The sequence below is a fragment of the Wyeomyia smithii genome, chromosome 1 (genome assembly GCF_029784165.1).
Source record: "Wyeomyia smithii strain HCP4-BCI-WySm-NY-G18 chromosome 1, ASM2978416v1, whole genome shotgun sequence".
Classification (NCBI taxonomy): domain Eukaryota; kingdom Metazoa; phylum Arthropoda; class Insecta; order Diptera; family Culicidae; genus Wyeomyia; species Wyeomyia smithii.
In genome coordinates, this window is record NC_073694.1 from 78,130,213 (window position 1) to 78,153,311 (window position 23,099).

Genomic DNA, 23,099 nt, shown 5'->3' on the forward strand with positions numbered 1-23,099 from the left:
CAAGAGTTCAGAGTTACCAATGACGTGTAGTCAAATTTATGCGTGAGAAAACGTACACTAATCGAAATAATGCATTAACAGTTGTTGGTTGATAATCTCAGTATATTTTTAACTTTATTGCTGCCAAAAGGTTTTCCATCAGTACAAGTACCTATATGCAAACCAGCAGATTCTAAGCTAACCTAATTTAGTTTCCATGTATATTCTACCCCTAGTATGCGCTGGAAATCCTGATGCAAAACGACTCTACGATGACCTACTCAGCAACTATAACAAATTAGTTCGACCGGTTGTTAACGTTACAGATGCACTGACCGTAAAGATTAAACTCAAACTATCGCAGTTAATTGATGTGGTAAGTTTCGCATACGGCTCTTTTTAAAGTAGTGAACAAGTTGATAGATTTTTTACCATTGATTTTTGTAGAATCTGAAAAACCAAATTATGACCACAAACCTGTGGGTCGAACAGACGTGGTACGACTACAAGTTAAAGTGGGAACCAAAGGAATATGGCGGGGTGGAGATGCTGCACGTTCCTTCCGATCACATCTGGCGGCCTGACATTGTGCTGTACAACAATGCGGACGGTAACTTTGAGGTGACGCTAGCTACAAAAGCCACCCTCAACTACACTGGGCGTGTTGAGTGGCGACCGCCTGCCATTTACAAAAGTTCCTGCGAGATCGACGTGGAATATTTTCCTTTCGACGAACAAACTTGCGTAATGAAGTTCGGCAGCTGGACATACGATGGATTTCAAGTTAGTGCTTTTGTTAGTTCTACTAGAATCTTGATCTTTCCACTAAAGTAACAATAGATTAAAATTTTTCTTTTTATTTATTTATAATTTTTATCGATCTGCTGCTTGAATGTTTTACTTGAAATTCGAACCATCTTCTTAATCTAACCTTCTAATTTGATTTATTCTTAACATACTTAGCCCTAAGCCTAAGTGGCAAGTTTCGCTATCGGAACTTTACTTCAACGTTACTTCAGAACAAAGTAAACTTTGCCATAACATTCTTTGGAGATCGGTTGTAGAACAAATGTCCTCGGCAGTGGTTTTCTTCAGCAAGTTTTCTACATTATTCTTTTGCAAAAACATGCCGAAGAAAATCAATGCCGAAGATGCCTTCGATACCTTACTTAATGGTAGGCAACAATGTTATCATCGAAACGCTTTTTTGAATATTTTTGTAATGCATGTTTTAAGTATTTTAATTTGCGAAGTGCTGAAATTGTGCGGAATTTCATTGTTGTATGTGATGCTTTTTTTCTTTTTTGTGCGCTCTTTTGGAAACTTGAATCACTTACCGGTGGGATGTCTTTGTCATATAAACTTTTTTTTAGATTAGCACATACACTTCAATTCTTATTCTCTTCGTTCTGCTTTTATTGCAAAATAAAGCATACAAATAAAATAAATAAAAAAAAACATGGAAAAAAATAAAACAAAACGAACAAGAAAAAAAATGAATAGAAATCAATTTCGCTCCGCTAATAATATACATACTCGGTCGGAAAAAATGCTGCATCGTGTGCAAACGGTATGCGTGTTGTTTGTGTTTTCCATAACGGCTCTGTGCAAACCAAAACCGCTGGTTAACCGCTAGCAGAGTAGAAGATACTGGTCATATATATATATATATATATATATATATATATATATATATATATATATATATATATATATATATATATATATATATATATATATATATATATATATATATATATATATATATATATATATATATATATATATATATATATATATATATATATATATATATATATATATATATATATATATATATATATATATATATATATATATATATATATATATATAATCAGTAATATGCTATATGAGCCTTCCTCTGCTGAAACCTATCATTTTAATAAGGGATGGTGAGCGAGACGGTCTCAACTTAGTAGCAGCTGGTAGTATCAGTGGGTGGCAACAGCGGTTGCTGCAGCGATAATTGTAACGATATCGCAGCGGTTACCAGCAGCGTAGCGGTAGCTGTAAACTTGGCTACTTTTGGCTCCAAAAAATCATTATACTAGCAGATGGTGGGACACAGACGGCAACTTCCTCCGGTGAAGCTCTGCCTTGTTTTGAATTTAAACATGTTTGGGTCTAATGTGCACACATATTTTATTTTTACTATCTTTATAAAGAAATTTCGATATGATCTGTAAAAGCACTTCTACTCATTATTCTTGATTTTTGGTCAAGTAACGGCTGCAAGGTTGCGTAGAACTACATAAAGCTATTCGTCGCACAACACGTGCATTGTTGTATTCAAAAATGATCACGAATTCTTTGAATGATGGATGCTAAGATTATGATAGACTATTTTACATCAATGGTAATAACTTTTTTCCAACACTAATAAAATAGTTCTCTGGATATAAGGTGGTGGTCCTAAAATGATTCAAAATGGCCCAGGAATATCATTCCTGTTCCGCTAATATTTATATAAGCTGGTATTTGGCAATCCCTGGCTATTTTCAAGGAACCGAAAGTCAACATTTTCAATTCCAAAATGACCGCAAATCGACTCCAGATGTCATTTTGAATCTTTCAGTATCATAACATTATTTCCAGAGTATTATTTTATTAGTACTGGATTAAAGTTGTTATTATTGAGCACTCTCGAATGCTACAATTCAAATAATGTAACAAACAACCTTATGTAGTTTTACGTCGACCTCGTGGTCGTGGTTTTGCTACAACCCTTCTGTTATTTTTTAGTTTCGTTTCGTTGAAATTTTAAGTTCAAAGTAAAAAAGAAATTATGCACTGTTCATAGCGAAATCTAAGCAAAGGAGTAAACTTTAACTTATCGTCTCCATTTTGTATTTTTACAAACAACCGGTGAACCGTCCACTGTACAGCAGATCGAACCCATCGACGCAATTGTCTTTATACCAGTGACCAGCAAGCATCATTTTTCTCTATACTGCAGAGTTTTCACGACAGCACCAACCACCACATGAAAAGAAAAGAACAACTGATATGAATAATATATTTTGGTGGTCATTACAGCGTTCGTTTCATGGTATCACTTTGCTTACTGATAAATTCCACGATCTGCAAGTAAGCTCTATTTTCATTTGCGAATGCGTGATTTTGTTTTCCCTTGCCACAACTTCATAACTTGGCCCATTCCTTTTCATGTCAGAGATCATTACCGTTTAGTGTTATGACAGAGAAAAGGAAAAAAGACCTTTATCATACCTTCATCATTCAAGGAAAGGGCATTAAGATGAGCAAGAGTGGTTCTAAGATTTCGGAGAAAAGCGAAAAGATATTAAACTAATCATTGGATATCGCTCAATTATAGACGAACTCACTCTATCGATCGAAAGTTGTGGAATGAAAAAAAAAAAAACCGCTTGTCTATTATAACGGTAACGCGAAGGATTCCCAATTTATAACCAAGACGAAGTATAAAGTAAACCATTAAATATATAAGAGGAAATCCATCACGCTCGAGGACTAAAAAGGGGAGGAGAAAATGGCACAATTTGGTTCACTTCAATACATCATTCGAAAGGCTTCGAGACAAACGGAAGCAGATGGCGCATACTGGAGCACCATAAACTTCCGCAAAGATGGATTGCATCAGGGGAGCATTGATAAAAGTAATGAATTGGGCGAGGCATCAAATTTATATTGCTTTTCTCAATTGGGATGAAGTGAAACTGTTTTGCGATAAAATACTAGCGAACACCATTGACGTGCGGGATTGTTTGCGCGAGCTGTTTTACTAACTATTCATTTATGCAAGTAACATTTTCGAACCAAGATTCGAATTATTGAAATTGTCATAAGGATGGAGAGATGAATGGAACTATACATTTGTGCAAATAAAGACGCGAATAATGAGGGTCTATAAAAGTACATATAATCGATTTTATTTAAATAGTTTTTTTCTTTCTTTTCTAGATAAACGTAATAAATTGAACTATTCTACAACAATAATGTGTTCCCGATCAGCCAATTATATCAGAGTTATAACATACCTTGATATTTTGTTACGAATTGTTTTTGTATCAACTTGTTATCTAAACTTAGTCTCGGTAATAGTTGAAATATCAAACATCCTATTAAATTTATCTACTGATTGTTTTCGTTTTTCATGATAGTTTTCAAATCAAACATAGCGTTTTTCTATAGTCTGCTATCAGATACTAAATTTGGCTCCTGCCAAGCCAATTCGTATTATCCTAGCTAGGTGGAACACCTTATACATGCTGTGTGTGTTTGGCTATTTAAAAAGCATCAGGATGCCCATGTAACAGCAAATCGAATCACTAATTACAAAACTTGCTAGTTTCAACTTTAGATTTAGTTTTAGTTCGCAGTAGGTAGATAGAAAAAAGTATGCCGGTAGTTTACAAGATATTTTAGGCACTAAAACATTCGATATTATTGGCTCCGTAAAATAATAATTTGTATTGTGCCGTGTTAAATATGGCCGATACAAACTTTATTTTTATTTCATGTCACTTCTCCTCAAAAAATGTCTATAATTGGAAGGGGGAAAGAAAAGGTTCGAGCCGTTTCATTAATATTATTGGTTTTTCGGCAGCGTATATGCTCAATTTAGCAATAAACAAGTCCAGTGACAGTGAGAGTGTCGTCAAAAGGCAAGCCAAATAATTAACAATAATGACGAAGTGTTATTTTCCAACATTCATTTGAAAGCAAGTTACAAACGTCGTAACATGCATACAAACTTTCATTTAAGATATTCGTTTTTTTCTCAGTCCTATTTATTTTTCGCTCCCGCTTAGCTAACTTTGATAACTTTAAAAATAAAAAGCATGCGACATTTGTATCAGCCCAAAGGCTCAAATACACACACGGCGTAATGACGCCTTCTGCATACAAATTAAAAGGCGTAATCGCGCTTTCCGTTGGGAGTGAGACGACTTCTAACCAGAATCTTTAAGCATCGCCTTCTAGCAAAGAAGGTGGTCGCCTAAGTCTTAAGTAAAAAATAACAACAACCACGCGCCTGGGCTGCATCCATAAAGCACGACACGCATATAGGGGGGAGGGAGGGTTGAGAAAATCGGGATACAGTAAGGTGTTTTTTTTACACGAGGGATGCGTTCCAAATTTGTATGGGATCGCGTAAAAAAGACTTTTTTGAGTTGCGAATATAACGAAGAAACCCGTTTTAAAATGTTTAAAACTCGTTTGAATATGATAGTGGTCAATCTAGAGACCGAAATTCAATGTTTCAATTTTTTAGTATTTACACCAAAAATTGTGAATTTTTTTGAAAACTACATGGTACCTAGTGGCCTGAAATGGAAAACGTGATTGAAATGAGGTCGATATCTTGTACCGTTTTTGAGTAATTAAGAAAAGCGACTCGCGTAAAAAAACCGTGTAAAAAAAGACCTTACTGTAATTTGTGACGTAGGGAAAGGGGGAGTGGGGGGACGTCACTTGAAAAATATTTAAAAATAAAAAATTGACTCCAAAAACTGTTTAGTTTACCTCCTTTTTATTCATTAACCTTTTGATTAGGAACATCGGTCAACACAGGTGCACTCCAAAGGCTCAAACGGGAAAAAATGAAAGATGAAGCTATTGAAACATTCCTGTGAATTTTTGTGTACTTAGCCACAAACTGTATTACAGAGACTTAAATGAGTTCGCTCGTAAACATAACGTTGAAGTGACGAACGAACCTGGTGAGCAATTACTAAGCGAACTCTCACTAAAGTTGACGCGTTTTGGTAATGGCTAGAAGCACCAAAATTCATAGAAAAGGTTGAATAACTATAATTTTTTATTTTTATGTTTTTATGTCGAGCTTCGTAGCCGCAAGATTACACAGTCCGCTTTGACAAGCGAATGGTGATAGGTTCGAATCTTAGTAGAACCAAAACATTCGTTCGCAAAAAGGACTTTAAGTATGGGTTTATTCTAAGGCTCTTCCACACAAAATCTTCTCTCCAAATTTAATAACCTCTCGTTTAAAGCTTCGATAATATCATAGACTATAGCACGTTATATGCTTTTAGAGTGATAGCTTGCAGGAGGATATGATAGAATCGATAAGGAAGAAAATTGGTTACTAAATCTGAATGAGAAAACAAAAAGTACTATAACTTCCCTCCAGACTTAATAACCACTGATCTAAAGCTTCGATAATATCATAGACTATAGCACGTTATATGCTTTTAGAGTGATAGCCTGCAGGAGGATATTATAAGGTCGATAAGGAAGGTAGTAGGTTACTAAGTCTGAAGGAGAAGACAAAAAGCACTATAACACGGAGCAGGTTACTTTTCAATAAGTAGCACTGCAAAATGGTAAAAAAAAAACAGAAATGTGCAAACAGCAAAAACGTCCGGACAATGCCACAATAGATCAAACAACTACTGGTCGCAGTGGGGTCCACACAAAAAAAAAAACATAATTTTTCTTTTTTTCGGTTTGAGTTTTTGGAATGCACTTTTTTCCATTTTTCGACCAGTGTAACCAAACTGAAACTGAAATGGGTCTGATTCAGTGTTGTCACATTTTCATCTGCAGCTGGAGCTGTAAAAATCATGTTGATTCGTACAATTTCCGACAAAAATCTGTACCAAAATCTGTTCCATTGGATTAGTTGTTTATTTCGTAAAGCTGTGAAAAAACAACTTCAACGACGTTTGTTCATTGTTTTGAAAAAACTGCATTCACTCTGTTAAAATTAGTTTTGAACTACTAGCTCGTTTATCAATATCGTTACTGAGTCTGTTACAAAGTTTAGTTGAATCTTTTCTAGCCATTTGAAAATCGTTACTTTTTTACAAAAATCTGTAAACTGTACACTACAGAATCTGTACCTAAAAGACGAAAAAATAACTCCCGATCGTGTTGGTTTTTTGAGATAGTATTTTCGGCAATGTTCTTGAGAATCATCAAGGAATATTTTTGTTTGAAAATATTTGTACTAAACGTGTAATAAACTAGTACTAATTTTTTTTTTCAATTTTTTTTTCAATTTAGAAGAATGGTTTCTTTTACAAAGTTGTTTATTAGCCAATAATATTAAATTCTTCCATAGTCACAACTATTCAAGCAGCCATAGTGTATGATATATTGATTTTTTTTGCACAAAATGGACAAAAAACTTTTTTTTTTAAGTGTACTACGAACTCTATGAGTTTCTAAATTAAATCATTTGAACTTTAAACGTGCTATTTTTTTTTAAAATCAATTCTCAAGACATTTGATTTGATACAAATTTCGCAACCAACTGTGTTAACGTACAAGACAATTACTGTGCTAGCACTACGATCCTACTAACACTAACAGTTGCTCCCGAGTCAATTTACAACGACTGACTTGTTAGTCAGTATCGAATCTCGGGACCTTATGGCAGGCACTTTGGAGCAGGACACTCACGGTTAATTTTTTTAATAGGGAAGAGGAGTTACTGTGATGTAACGTACTTCTCCTGGAGGGGTCGTCAAAGTGTGACAAAATGTGACAAGGAGGGAGGGGGCTTAAAATTCAATCGAAATTTGCGTGACGTACTTAAGGGGTTATATACCTTTTTTGTTTTCAAAAAACCGAAAAATTTTTTATTGTATTATCTTCAAATACAACATCTTGAGAACATTTTCACAAATTTTCATGAAGATCTGAGCAATATGAAGAAAGTTAGAGCGATTTGCAACGCGCCTCGCAACGGCCGCATAAGCTAAACTTGAAACTTTACACGCGATTATCTCGGAATAGTGTTTTCCGTAAAATAACTTTGCCGTGATCCTGATTGCGGGAAAACTACTGAACCGATTTCTTTCATCTTTTTTTTAAGTTTTCGCTATTAAATTCGCCGGTCCTTGAACGATCGCTTTTCGAAACATACAGTTACGTTTTGCCGCAAAAAAAAATTAATGCAATTTTTGGCGCCCAAAACGTGCATTTTTTGGAAAAAACGTTCCCATTTGCACTGAAAACAAAATACTCATAAAAGCGATCGTTCAAGGACCCGGCACACTTCTAAACTAATGAAATAATATGAGTTTTTCGATTTCGGTTGACCCGCTGAGTCTCTATCAGGATCACCGCAAGCCTCTGCAAAAAAATAGCGTTTCGGGGAAACGGCCATTACTCCAGTAATAATTGGTATATCTCAAAATCAAACGTACTCTTTTGTTGTTGATAAACTGTACTTTTAGAAAAATACCCCTTTGATGCAATGAAAATGCTGCTATGCACTTAAAAATAGATTCAAACTCCCCTCATTTTTCCCGACCAAAAAGGTATATAACCCCTTAATGGATGTCGCCTTGGCTGCCTTCCGTGTATGCGCATCGTGCCTTCCACATCGTATTTTTTGTGTCGCTTGTGTCGCCTTCTATTGGTGAAGGCCCTTGCGCTGGCAACGCCGTGTTGTATCATTTTTCGCCTACTGGTGATTCGAATTTTGACTGAGAAGTATACTGCCCTTTCAAGCATAGTTTTCCCAGCGCACATAAGGTTTGTGTAGAACATGGGACTACTATGATTGGAACGGCAAAAATAATTAGGAATCATAAATTGGAAGCCATGACGACAAGGAAGTCTACACACGGCAGAGCTCAAGACGGCGCGATTTTTCCTTCTGTCATCTTTCATCTGCACTGAAACAAGTCGACATATATTCTCTAATAAATTTGTCCAATGATTTTACCGTACCAAAAGATCTCTTAATTTTATATGATTCCATTAGAAAGCCATTTGTAAATTAAATGTGATTCAATAATTTTAACGAAACGCACAATGAAATAATAACTATCGGATTTTCACATCCATTTTATTTGAAATTCATTTACGTTTAACATGTGTGGTAAAAATTTAAATTTACAGGCAATATTGCGGAATACATTTCATAAAGTAAATATATAAAACCGTCATGTATCGAAACCAACATATAAATCTTATTGATAAATCCAATAAAAAACACACGTCGCCGTGACTTTGGACTTTTTGTCAGTTTAACTTGTGAAGTTTTGTTTTGACGTTTGAATTTGGCATCGAATAATCAAATAATTTGTTATTCAAAATGGCTACATCACGAAAAGAGGGCGTCTTATTGAGCGATTGGATGGATATTTCCTTATCTCCAATGGTAAGCTATTTTTCTATACTTCATTTGAGTTTATATAAACTTACATAGGTTTTCACAACTATAGATTACACCGAAGAAATTGACATTATCAAATCGTATCATCGGGCAAACAACAACAGACCATTGGAACTAGTATCAAGTGGCCAACGTAGAACCGGTAATTTCTTTTTTATTCATCATTTCTCGCGTAATTTTTCATAAGGACCTAAGTAACAATGAGAGATTCTCTCCTCTCTCACTTTGTTTCGTTAATTACGTCGTCATTATAAATATTTTCTAAGCTTTCTTCCCCTTAATCGAGAGATTGTAATATTGTCTTGCTTACTATGCATTGAGTGTTATGAAATATGGAAAATATAACATAGTTATTGATAAAAGAGAAAGTAAACAAAGAGAGTCTCTCAATGTAAGATAGGTCCTTTTGAAAAATTACGCGAGATTTGTCAGGAAGTTGGTAGTGAAATCTCTCGAAAAACCTGCATTATTCCGATTAGGGATACACATACGGGCAACAAATTTGTTAAAATGAATATTATTTTCATAATAAATTCTTGTATCATTCATAAACAAACATTTCGATTTGTTTTCATGAACATATCATATGAAAGAAACAGTCCCTTTAGTGAAGTTATTTCTATGGGATTATAACAAGGAATGCATGAGATTTTCCTGTAAAATTGTTATTGTATGTCAAGATATAAATTATGGCATTTCCAATGAGTTAAATCGATTATATGTTCTTTAGTTTTTAAATGATTTGCCTATCTATTTAAAAGCTTGGTTGTAATGTGAGTCTATCAGATGATCCTATGAAGAATGCACGACACATTTTCGATCACATCGTTTTGATTGGAAGTTCTTTTTTTTTTTTTTTTCTTCACATAACATTTATTTGACACGGCACAAATACAATTTAATGTTTAACGGCGCCAATTATATCTGATGACTTAAAAACTAAAGCAAATTTTTTATCCTCGCTGCCGACTACGAGCTGAAATTAAGTCTAACTTAAAACTAGCATGGGATTTCCAATCAGTGTTTTGTTGTTCAATGGTCGTCTGATAATCGTCGAATGGCATGTATGGATTCGTTCTGCTGAGCCACGATGTCGTGAGTTGGGACAGAGGCTCGTAGTCCTTGGGTCCTGGTTCTGTTGTGCGGGGTCTGGTTGCTGGTTTTGTGCTTAAGGTTCAAACGTGTTCTTGTCGTTTTGTTGGGTGTAGACGGAGGGGAACGGGACTAGACTGGGGCGTGGATGGATTTCAGGAAAACGTATATAAGGGACATGTAGGATAGGTCACGGCTCGCCAAGACATCACGAACAGGAACAGCCGGCTGTCTACCCTCGGCCTGCAGGGAAGCTATTAATTTAGACCTGGCGTCACGGTGTACAGGGCATGACCAAACCACATGCTCTATGTCGTGATAACCTTCACCACAGGCACAGATACCACTTTCCCCGAGCCCAACACGACGGAGGAGCGCGTCAAATCTATAGTGATTGGACATAAGCCGGGACATCACGCAAATGAAATCCCGACCTACATCCAACCCCTTGAACCACGGGTTCGTCGATACTTTGGGGATTATGGAATGTAACCACCTTCCCAATTCCCCTCTGGTCCAAGCATTTTGCCAACTGATGATCGTATTCTGACGTACAAGTGCGAAAAATTCATTAAAGGCAATTGGTCTTTCATAAATATCACCGTTTGTTGCGCCCACCTTAGCCAAAGAGTCCGCTTTCTCATTACCCGGTATCGAGCAGTGAGAAGGGACCCACGCTAAGGTAATCTGAGTAGATTTTTCGGATAAAGCACTCAGATGTTCCCGTATTTTCCCCAGGAAATACGGAGAGTGCTTAACATCTTTCATCGATCGGAGAGCCTCAATGGAACTGAGACTGTCCGTAAAGATGAAATAATGGTCCGTGGGCATTTTTTCGATAATCCCTAGGGTGTACTGAATTGCAGCTAATTCTGCGACGTAAACAGAAGCAGGATTATCGAGCTTATGGGAGACGGTTAAATTGTTATTGAAGATACCGAAGCCAGTGGACCCATCAAGAAGTGATCCGTCAGTGTAGTACATATTGTCGCAGTTGATGTTTCGATATTTATTGGAAAAAATTTTAGGGATCTGCTGCACGCGTAAATGATCCGGGATTCCACGAGTTTCTTCTATCATGGATGTATCGAAAAACACAGTAGAATCAGAAGTATTTGATAAGTCGACACGATTTGGAATATTCGAAGAAGGGTTAATATTTTGGGACATGTGATTGAAATACAATGTCATAAAACGGGTTTGAGAATTAAGTTCGATTAACCTTTCAAAATTTTCAATCACGGGACGGTTCAAGACCTCACATTTGATTAGAATACGAGAAGATGTGTGTTTGCTGCGGAGCGGAAGCAGAAACACCCGTATTCAATAACAGACAATATCGTTGTTTGGTAAAGCCTTATAAGGTCTCCTGGATGGGCTCCCCACCATTGTCCGGTTATTGTACGAAGAAAATTCACTCTTTGTTGACATTTTTTCATCAGATACCTCACGTGACAACCCCAGGTGCCTTTAGAGTCGAACCAGACACCAAGATATTTGTGTACCAAAACCTGAGAAATCGTTTTACCCATTAATTGTGTTTGAAGCTGAGCAGGTTCATGCTTCCTAGAAAAAACTACTATCTCAGTCTTCTCCGGAGAGAATTCGATACCTAGCTGTAAAGCCCAAGCAGACAAATTGTCCAAGGTATCTTGCAATGGTCCTTGCAAATCGGCAGCTTTGGCTCCTGTAACAGAGATTACACTGTCGTCTGCAAGTTGTCTTATCGTGCATGAATTTGCCAGACATTCGTCGATGTCATTTACATAAAAGTTGTAAAGAAGGGGGCTTAAACATGAGCCCTGGGGAAGACCCATGTAGCTAATGCGAAAAGTTGCCAAATCGCCATGCGTAAAATGCATGTGCTTTTCGGACAACAAGTTGTGCAAAAAATTGTTCAAAATTGGAGAAAATCCTTGTCGGTGAAGTTTACCCGAAAGAATGTCAATAGAAACGGAATCAAAAGCCCCCTTAATGTCCAAGAACGCAGACGCCATTTGTTCTTTACGAGCATACGCCAGCTGAATATCTGTTGAAAGCAACGCAAGACAATCATTCGTCCCTTTGGCACGGCGGAAGCCAAATTGAGTTTCTGATAGTAGACCATTTGATTCGACCCAGTGGTCTAAACGACGGAGTATCATTTTTTCCATCAATTTCCGGATACAGGATAGCATTGCAATCGGCCTATAAGAGTTGTGATTAGAAGCTGGTTTCCCTGGTTTTTGGATGGCGATCACCTTCACTTGCCTCCAATCCTGCGGTACAATGTTTTGCTCCAGGAACTTATTGAACAAGTTCAACAAGCGCCTCTTGGCATTGCCGGGTAGATTCTTCAACAAGTTGAATTTGATTCTATCTAATCCAGGCGCGTTATTGTTACAGGACAGGAGGGCAACTGAAAGTTCTGCCATCGTAAAAGGTGATTCTATCGCGTCGTGGCCCGGAGACGCATCGCGAACAATATTTTGCTCAGGAACAGAGTCCGGACATACTTTCCTGGCAAAATCAAATATCCACCTACTTGAAGACTCCTCGCTTTCGTTGACCGTTACGCGATTCCGCATTCTTCGGGCTGTGTTCCAAAGAGTGCTCATCGATGTCTCCCTCGACGTCTCGTTCACGAACCGACGCCAATATCCACGTTTCTTTGCTTTAGCCAAGCTTTTAAGCTTGGTATCAAGCTCCGAATACCGTAAATAGTCGCCAGGTATACCTCCCGTCTGGTAAGCCTTAAACGCGTCGGATCTTTGCGTGTAGACATCGGAGCACTCTTGGTCCCACCACGGAGTGGGAGGCCGTTCTTTGATCGTTACGCCGGGATATTTCTTCGTTTGGGCTTGCAACGCGGCGTCGAGAATCAAGCCCGCGAGGAGGTTGTATTCTTCAAGTGGTGAATGATGTTGAATCGACTCGACCGCTTTTGAAATCATTTCCTCGTATAACTTCCAATCGACATTTCGTGTGAGGTCATACGGAATGTCAATTGGTCGCATGCGAGTTGACCCGTTAGTAATTGAAATAAGAATAGGCAGATGGTCGCTACCGTGAGGATCGAGGATTACCTTCCATGTGCAATCCAACCGTAGCGACGTCGAACATAAGGAAAGATCCAAAGCGCTTGGGCGCGCTGGAGGTTTCGGGATACGTGTCATTTCACCGTTGTTTAAAATAGTCATGTCGAAGTCATCGCAAAGGTTATAGATTAAAGAGGAGCGGTTATCATTGTATGGGGAACCCCAAGCCACGCCATGAGAGTTGAAGTCTCCCAAAATCAAACGTGGCGAGGGAAGAAGTTCTATTAAATCAAAGAGCAGCCGTTGCCCAACCTGTGCTCTGGGGGGAATATATATTGAGGCAATACAAAGCTCTTTACCTTGTATTGTCATTTGACATGCGACAACTTCGATGCCTGGAATCGAGGGGAGGTTAATACGATAGAAAGAATAGCACTTTTTAATCCCTAAAAGTACTCCTCCATATGGGGTGTCTCGATCAAGGCGAATAATATTAAAATCATGGAAGTTGAGATCAATATTTGAAGTAAGCCAAGTTTCACAAAGGGAAAATGCATCGCATTTGTTTTTATTTATCAAAACTTTAAACGAATCAATTTTTGGTAAAATACTTCTACAATTCCACTGTAAGACAGAGATAGAATCCTTCATATACGCAGTTGAATTAGGCATCGAAGGATACAATCGCTGCAAGGAGAGGCCATTGGGCAGTCAACTGCTTCAAAAATGATCTAACTGTTGGGAGGAATGCTGTAAGAAAAATTTTAATTGGATCGGGTACATTGAAAGTTTCAAAAATCCAGTCCACAATGTCGGAAAATTTCACTAATCCAGAGTTTGTTTCATCAACTGGGAGTGTAAAAGGAGCAACTGGGGTTTTAGATGTTCCTGGCAGTGCTGGGAACTCCTTCTGGGACTTTAAATTTGCCAGCCCAGGAGGAGTTTGCTTCGGTTTTTCCGCAGCACTGTTTGGTTTGTTTGTAACCTTCATTTCACTTTGAGAAATCTTAGGACCTTTTCTGGGAAGTTTAGGAGAGGAAACACTTTTCCTCTTTCTAGACTCCCCAGGATTGGCGTAAGATGCTCCCGCTGGTGAATCGTCAGAATCGGTTTCCTCAGAGGGCAACAGATCGAAGGGGTTCGAAGTAACGGGAGAAGTGGTAACGGTCTTCTTCAGCATGTCAGCGTAGGAACGCTTTGAACGCTCTTTGAGAGACCGTTTAATTTTATCCCTGCGCTGCATGTACACCGCACATGTCGAGAGCTCATGCAGATTTTCTCCGCAGTGAATACACTTTTCAGCGTTAACACTGCAAGAATCTTCCGCATGAGACTCCCCACACTTGCCACAACGTGCCTTATTGCAGCAGTAGGCGGCTGTATGGCCTAACTGCTTGCAATTCAGGCAGTTCATGACGCGGGGCACGTAGAGCCTCACAGGGAGACGAACCCGGTGGATCGAGACGTGGCTTGGTAGTGCAGACCCGGCGAACGTAACTCGAAACGAGTCTGACGGAGTGTATACTGTTTTGCCACCGATGATCGATGCTGACCGCAATTGCTTGCAGTCGAGCACCTTTACTTCGGGACACGTTTTGTTCTTAAAGCACCCTTTGGCACTTTGCAGTATACACTCGACGGACAGACTCGAATCGGTTATGACACCGTCGATCTCCACGTCTCGTGCGGGTATGTAAACGCGATACTCGCGTGTGAAGAGCTCAGAGCAAGCTATATCGTTGGCCTCTTTCAGGTTACCGACCACGACACGGAGCTTGTTAGGCCGGACCTTGGAAATTTCGGTCACGCCCTTGTACTCCTTCGTCAGGTCTTTAGAAATCTGCAAGAGGTTCAACTTTTTCGATTTCGGTCCTGCCTTTGGCCGAAAATAAACAGTATAGCTGCCCTGGGCTCCGTCAGGGTAAAGCCTGGGGCGAGGGGGGACTGAAGAATGAACAGGGGAGGGGGTAACAGAAGGGTCAGGGTCAGAGGGGTTCGGGGATGGTGGCGCGGGAGGCGAGGGATCTACATCCATCGCGCTATGTTTAGGGCACTAGCGCTGACAAGAACACGTACCTTTTTATTTCTCCCTTCCAGTAAGGTTGGTTGTCCGATCGTTCGAAGTAGCAGCCGTTACAGCCAGCAGCACCAATACAGCAGCACCAAACAGCCACCAGCAGCGAGCCAGGTGTGAGATCACTCCACACAGCGATACGACTCGCTGACACTGATGGCTTCTTCTTTTTCCTCGTTTGTGTCTCGTCCACTGCTGTAGCACAATCCAGCCAGCAGCCAAATCGGCTTACGCACCAGCTGGCAGTCACGATGCGAAACAGTTGCACAAAGGAACGACCTTGAACCCGGATTTATTTCACTCGACCAGGCAAACAATGCCAACACTTGTTCACACGTCTTTTGTTTTATACTCTATCGGACCGATCACCAAACACGTCCAGTACTGATGCGTGTTCGGCACAGAATGATTGGAAGTTCTAATAGTGCAAATTTATAACACTCCAATATACTCTGAATATGTGAGATTATTTCAGTGTGTGTAAACGAGTGAAAGGTGGTAGGGGAGAACGGTACAAGACGTACCAGTTGGGTAAGATGACCCATGCTAATAATTCCCCAAAATACTCACACATGTGGCTTTTAATGCGAATTTCTCCGCTTTGCTCATATTAACTCAGTTTTCCCGCAGTTCTCATATAGAACACACGTTTCTACAATGACTAGAATACCTGAAAATTGGCTGTGGCTCTGTACAACAAGTAATTTTATATAAGCTTTTATGATTAACTGACTTGCAAATAATACAAAAACTGTGGTTCCTCTAACTTCCACACTCTTGAAATTTATAATTGTATTAATATTTTTTAGTGAAATAAACTAACTTTCGTTAACATTTGCCTTGAAACGATTAAATTTAAAATTAGGGCAGAACACACTATTAAGAGCATGCAGGAGATTGCTTGACAACTTAGGGCATGTTCCATTGCTTTTGATTTTACCTTTGAGACTTCAAGTGCTTCTCACTTCACGTGATGATTTCTTCTAGAGGCATATTAACCTTCTGCTTTAGCGCATACTGACCTTTGTTGTGGTGTGTCTTGGTCACGGGCTGGTTTGGTGGTAATGGTAGTTTTTACCAAAAATAATATTGAAAGCGAATATTTTAGAATTAACTTCGTCATAAACATGCATTATATAGATCCTACACGCAAAACTTTTTCTTATTACTTTAGAAGCAATAGCGCAAAATTACCTTTTAGGTAACAAATCCATTACTTAAAAAGCAATAAAATTCTTCCCCAGTCAAGTAACAACACATACTGTCATATATTTAGCACGTGTTATGAGAGTACGACTATCTAATAATGGTCGTTTCAACCACATGCAACGTTTTTTCTGTCGAAAAATGCTCCCTTTCCACCTCAAGTCAAAAAAAATCACACACCGTCGCATAAGTTGAACATGTTACAAGTTTTTTCAATCTCCAATTCATCCGGTGGGCGTGTATTAGTTCGCTCGTTGTATGCATACGGAGTAGCGAAAAAAATATGACAAGAGCTGCCAAGCAACATTTTCCCCGTCATAGAGTATGCAAACGTTGATGATTTCAAAGACTTGAAATGCGCCTTAAAATGACATCACGATCTGTAAACTGCGTTAGAGTAAAATAAAAACATTCGCTTTCTTGCAAGCTATTTACAGCACATAATCATTGGTTCATGGAAACTCATTTGGACTTGTTTGAATATACAAAACTCGTGCCCATCCAGAACAATATTCGCAACTTCGGCAACTCTGGTTAGACAGTATAACATATTTCCATTTCAAGTAAACACTGGGGGACGAAACGAAAGTGTTTCTAATTGGACATTTGAGGTTGACGGTTGAGATTCTGATTATGTGTGGATGAAGGGAGACAAAAATGAACCAGATCGTTGCATCAATACAAATGCAGCGAGTGAAGTCTTGCCAACACATGCATTGCGGTGCTTGGCTGTATGTTCTCCTGCAGAAACACATACAAGCGTGTGGCCGTCATAATTTTTATTACTTTTTGTTTGTTACTTTTTGTGTATAATGCGCAGTCATAAGACACATAAAGTAATAAAAAATTGCCCAAGAGTATTAAAATATTCCCCGTTTGCGTTGGGTGTACAATCATATCACACGTTCAATGTCGCTTAAAAATGATTAGAAGAGCTGTTAATTGCGTAAATGCTTAACTCTGGTGCGTTTTGTACAACTCTTCCCTACGTGCTTGATGGCACATTGGAAGGTTTCAAGAAGGTATTGACAATTTTCGTCAGGAAGGCGTTGTCATGCCGTGTGCTTATTCGGGCCTTGAATGTGTGAATAAGAAATAGTTTTTTTTACGGTTTGAACTATAACTACTCGTAAATATTCATTATAATTCTTTTTTTTTTAATCAATAATAGTATATTTGAGACGGAAATTCTAGAACTTTCTTCAGCAATCAACAGGTCGGTGTTAAGTCAGACCGAACCAAGTCGCAAAATTGAAAAAAACGAGTTAACGATAGTATTGGATACAGATTTTCTTAAGTTACATCACACAACAATCAGATTTTATTTATCTCTAAAACAGCAGAAATAACAGCATGATTTTTGTCTGCATGACCAATGAAAAGCGATTACAGTGTTCAGTCAGAATGGACCAAGTGTTTATTTCCAAGGAGACTGCCTTCGGTCAGCTATTGATAAAAGCGAACGAGCGGAAGAATTTTCGAGCGTTTTTCCGGATTTCTTTGTATCAGAGAACTCTTTCACTCATCTCCCATCGGAATCTGTAAAATTTCACGCACTGCCGTGGTTTTGAATGTTTTTTTGGACCGTTTATTGCAGTCACTAACTTGACCTAATATCATGCCTTATAGTGTGCAGACAAAGTGAACCATGTGTTAAGCAAAAAAAAGTTAAAATTATCGGAATTTACAGCATCAGTTTGAAGTCAACATAAATGAATTTCAACACTATTAGGCAACTTATCGGAATGCTTCTTTGCCCGTTAGTCAAAAAAGTATACTTTACCAGTAAATGAGGAAAATGTACATGGTCCACTCTGATTGAACACGTAAATGAGAAACGTTAGTCAGGAAGAATCAGGAAGAAGTTAAAGTTACAGTAGTAATACTGACTTAAAACTAGATGATTTTACCAATGAATTATATCCTCAGGAAGTTGAAATAAGTGGTAAGTGTATGTTTGTTACTGTTTTATGCAAGCTAATTAGATTTATGCCCGTAATGAAAATATGAAGCTAAAGGCAACACAAGCGATTGTTTGGAAAAGACCTTTCATATGAATACAAGAAGAAGCTGACTCGATTGACATTTAAGTGTGTAAGGCATGTTGTCAATATCTATTCAATATTATTTTCGAATCAATAATGGAGAACCTGTGCCAACTTTTCATGAAGCTGTCCTTGAAGCACTACATCCAAACGTGACAGAAATTCCAGAACCAAAACACGAGGAAACCATCCAGTCCATTATCAATTCTACGGCAATTTGGCCAAAGTTGCAGAGAAAGTGGATGATTACGAATAACTTAATTGAGTGAATTAACTATATTTTTCTTTCATTAAAACATTCCGCTCCTACCATTGATTTGTTGAAACAAACACAGTTTAAAGTTTATTCAAACTATTTTCAATAATTGTTGATGGCGCAGAAGCTAACCATGTAGATTAAAAACTTTTTGACTGTTCGACGATCAATGGTCTAAAATTATTTGTTCAATTGATCAGTCATAATGGACCAAGTCATTAATGATTCTTCTTTGATTCAATCAGAGTGGACCAAGTGCATTTAATCAGTTACAAATCTGTCCTTTTTGAGCTCACGGCAGTCCTTTTATTCAATTGTCACATTGCATGATACAGTTAGAGAGTTACTCCAACTTATAACATCAAAACTGCGCAAAAATATTGAAAACTTAAAAAATCTCAGAGCAACAAACTTCAAACTCGTTTTTCTCGGAATGATCAAAATGTCACTTGGTCCGGTCTGACTTAACACCGACCAACAGTGAATGACAGTTGTCACATTTCTCGTAAATCTCGGTTCGACCTAGTTGAAATTCCGGCTCAATATTCGAATAATCAGTAGTGTTGCTGAGTTACGGTTTTCAATCTTTTTTTTGCTAAATTCCCAGTGAATTAAGGATAAACCGTGCTAGCTAGGTAATACATATTACCGAGCTCGAAAATCTTTTTTTGGACCCTATGGTATAGAAAGAAAAAAAAGAAAGGTTCTTCAACAACATTCGTCGGGCAGAGGCTAATCTGCGTGGTATCTACATTCTGTATGAAATAAAAGCTTAGTGGTTGGAAATTAACGATTATTGATGTCAACTGCTAGGCTTCCTCCGCAGCAAGAGAATATAAACTATTCATTATACCATCACACGAAATCCTATCAGTATGAATTAAGTTAACCCGAGTACGTTAACTGGTCTATTGAGTAGACAATGCCCGAGTAGGCATCACCTTAAAAAAATAAGTAAATTGACAGATGGCATATGTCGTGTCTTTAATTTTGTAATTGAAACTTTGGAACGCATATTCTTGGATAATAATTATTAATTTATTTTCAACATTGTTCATCAAAACTTGTGCCAAAAACATCGGAAAAATTATTTTGAAAGTCAAATGGTATTGACTTCCGGACCTTCGAAAGTTTGTTATAAAGCGCTTAGAAGCATCATTATAATTAATATACCAGGGTTGCCAATAACATTTTTGAATAAACTGGAATAATGCTGGAAATGAAACTGGATTACGTGATAATTTGATAATTTGATAAAGCAGATATGATGGCGAAAACCTGAAAAATCAGGGAATGTCAGGGACTTCATCTTCCGATCAGGGAAATCAGGAAATATCAGAGGAAACTGAAAAGTAATCAGGAAAACTTTTTAAACGGCACGCGTTTCTTATGGAGCCGTAACCATATCGCAAAAACTGATTTGTTTAACTTAAAAGGCTGATTCGGGACCGCTACCGTTCTGGTTTCATATCTGATCGTATACCTTTTCCACTAAGATTTCAGAGTAGTGAAAAATGTCTGGTAATTTGTTGTTTTATTTCAGGGAATATCAGGAAAAATCAGGAAATTTGATTTTAAAAAATGTTTCACCACCAGAGGCAGAGCTTATTTATGCGATTGAAATTCGGCTTGAGATGGGTTTTATATAAACTTCATTAAATCGAGTGTCAATTTTACACATAAAGATTATATACTACAGATATGACAAGGCGCTTCAATTACTTAGTATGCAGTATTCTTGCTCCTGGTCACAATCGTAAATTTTTAATAACTTCGTGCCTCAGTCAAGCCTATTCGATTGCAGATTATACAGACTTTTAAACATATCGCTTTACTCATTAGTGGTCACTATTCTTCTACATTGCTTTTAATGATTTTTCAAATCTCCAAGTCATGTCATGTTGCTATCAATGTGGCCGAGTTTCGTTTGAGCAGAAGATAGAAAAGGAAAAATCAGTGAAATCCTCATTTACTTCCTCTTAAACAAATTTTAAAGATAAATCAAGTTACTAATTTTACTTAAAAACTATTTTCAAAATAGGCAAAAACAATGGGAACTTGAGTTGATAAAAATCTGGATAAAACTGGCGAAAATATACAAAATTATGATGATTTTGTGATTCAACTGTTTGACTGGCAATGTTTGAGGCAATTGTGAAGGCAATTTGTTTCAGGCAATTGTGAATCAAAGGATGCTCAACCAAGTCAAAAATAGTATTTCCAATAACCAACATGGATTTTTCAAAGATAGATCTACCTCTATAAACCTAATAGAATTTATGAACTGTGCTTAAGGGGCAATGTGCAGAAATAACTTCATTGAAACCTTATTCACTGACTAAGGCATGCGATAGAGTTGATATTCCGCTGCTATTTTCAAGCTTAAACGTATGGGATTGAGAGCTACATTGCTAACATGGATTGAATCTTACTTGATGAATAGAACGCAGTTAGTTCATTTCAAAGGTAAAACCTCAACAGCAATCAAAGTCACGTCTGGAGTTTCACAGGGTTCCCATTTGGGTCCTTTATTATTTATTATGTTTGTTGACGATGTCAATCTTGTACTGAACCACGCCAAAGTACTCATCTATGCAGAAGATATAAAATTGTACATGGAAATAAGTAACAGAATAGATCTGCAACATTTTCAGAAAGAAATCTCCATTTCCTTTGATTGGTGTGCCAAAAGTCTACTGGATCTCAATATTAAAAAATGCAGCATTATATCTTACTCTAAAAACCACACAATTTATGACTTCAGTTTTACTCAGTTAATTCGAAGAAATTACCAACTAAAGCACCTAGGAATTTTTTTAAAAGGGGGGGGGGGTTGGGGGGTTGTTAGTGGTTTAAGTATTTATGATAAATATTAGTAATGTGTGTCCAATCACAAATGTTAGAAAAATTGTAATTTTAATTGTTGTTTTCGCAATTAGGACTTATCATTCGTAGGTAGTAAACTTACAACTAACTTAATGCTAACTTATTGGCTATAAAGAGAGCTTATCGTAGCAATTGAGGATTGCAACGATTTTTGTCGAAAATTGTTAATAATTTTATTTGACATAGCTTCTGATGTTTCAACACCAGTAAGTCTATGTAATTCGAGTGTATCAAACCAAGTAGGACGCTTCCAAATCATTTTCAGAATTTAATTCTGAATCCTTTGAAGCGTTTTCTTCCTTGTTAAACAACAACTTGATCAGATCGGTACAGCATAAAGCATTGCTGGTCTAAAAATTTGTTTGTAAATCATAAGTTTATTCTTGAAACAAAGTTTGGAATTTCTATTAATGAGAGGATATAAACATCTCGTATATTTGATACACTTTGCTTGTATAATTTCAATGTGCTCTTTGAAAATAAGTTTTTTATCGTAAATTAGTCCCAAGTACTTAACCTTGTCGAACCAATTTAAAATAACCCCATTCATAAGGACCTAGGAGTAATACTTGATTTAACACTATAATACAATGATTAATAAAGCCTTTAGTATGTTAGGATTCATAAAACGGTTTAGCTACATTTTTAAGAACCGCTATACAAGAAAAGCACTTTATATGACGCATATAAGATCTGTTCTCGAATATCGTAGCGTAGTTTGGAGCCCTTATCAGCTCGCATATGTAGCAAGAACAGAATCAGTTCACAAACAGTTTTTGTTGTATGCACTTAGGAAGCTAGGTTGGAGTACTTCGAGACTCCCATCATACGAATCACGTTGTATGCTGATCAATATTAAAACGCTCAAAAAACGAAGAGAAATCGCTCCTTTATCGATGATATCATCTTCCAGCGTGTTAAATCAGAAAACTTACTAGAAAATCTTAACTTTTATGTACCCTCACACATAGTTAGAACTAGAAGTTTGTTTCAATTGGCTTCTTAACGAACTATGTATGCCAGTAATAAACCTATGAACCAAATGATGAACACATATAATCAACATTGTGCATATATTGACATAACGATGTCTAGGGCAGCAATAAGAAAAGCTTCGAACAGAAGACAAAATTAAAATTTTAATTTTTAATGTAAGTTCAGAAAACTGTATGTAGTCTATTCTGATTAACGAAAATAAATAAATGTAACATGACACCTGTATTGTAACATGTCACACGTGATTTGTAACATGTTACACCAAATGTAACACGAAAAATGTAACATGTCAAATATCATGTAATATGTAACATGTTGTGTTACATGTAATTTTTCACGTGACATGTTACATTTGACATGCCATGTCTATGTA

The 23,099-nt window shown here is 37.4% G+C and overlaps 1 protein-coding gene across 5 annotated transcripts in view; it reads left to right on the top strand.

Annotated features, from left to right (window-relative positions):
* The window catches only part of LOC129717858 (acetylcholine receptor subunit alpha-like), a 503,655-nt gene that overhangs the window by 396,084 nt on the left and 84,472 nt on the right, over window positions 1-23,099 (top strand). For 3 of the 5 annotated variants that reach the window (XM_055668087.1, XM_055668083.1, XM_055668082.1), the window contains 2 exons: window positions 192-355; window positions 427-762. In XM_055668087.1, the coding sequence (XP_055524062.1) occupies window positions 192-355; window positions 427-762 (500 nt within the window). The remainder of the gene's footprint in view (window positions 1-191; window positions 356-426; window positions 763-23,099) is intronic. The other 2 variants (XM_055668085.1, XM_055668086.1) reach the window with 1 other exon arrangement.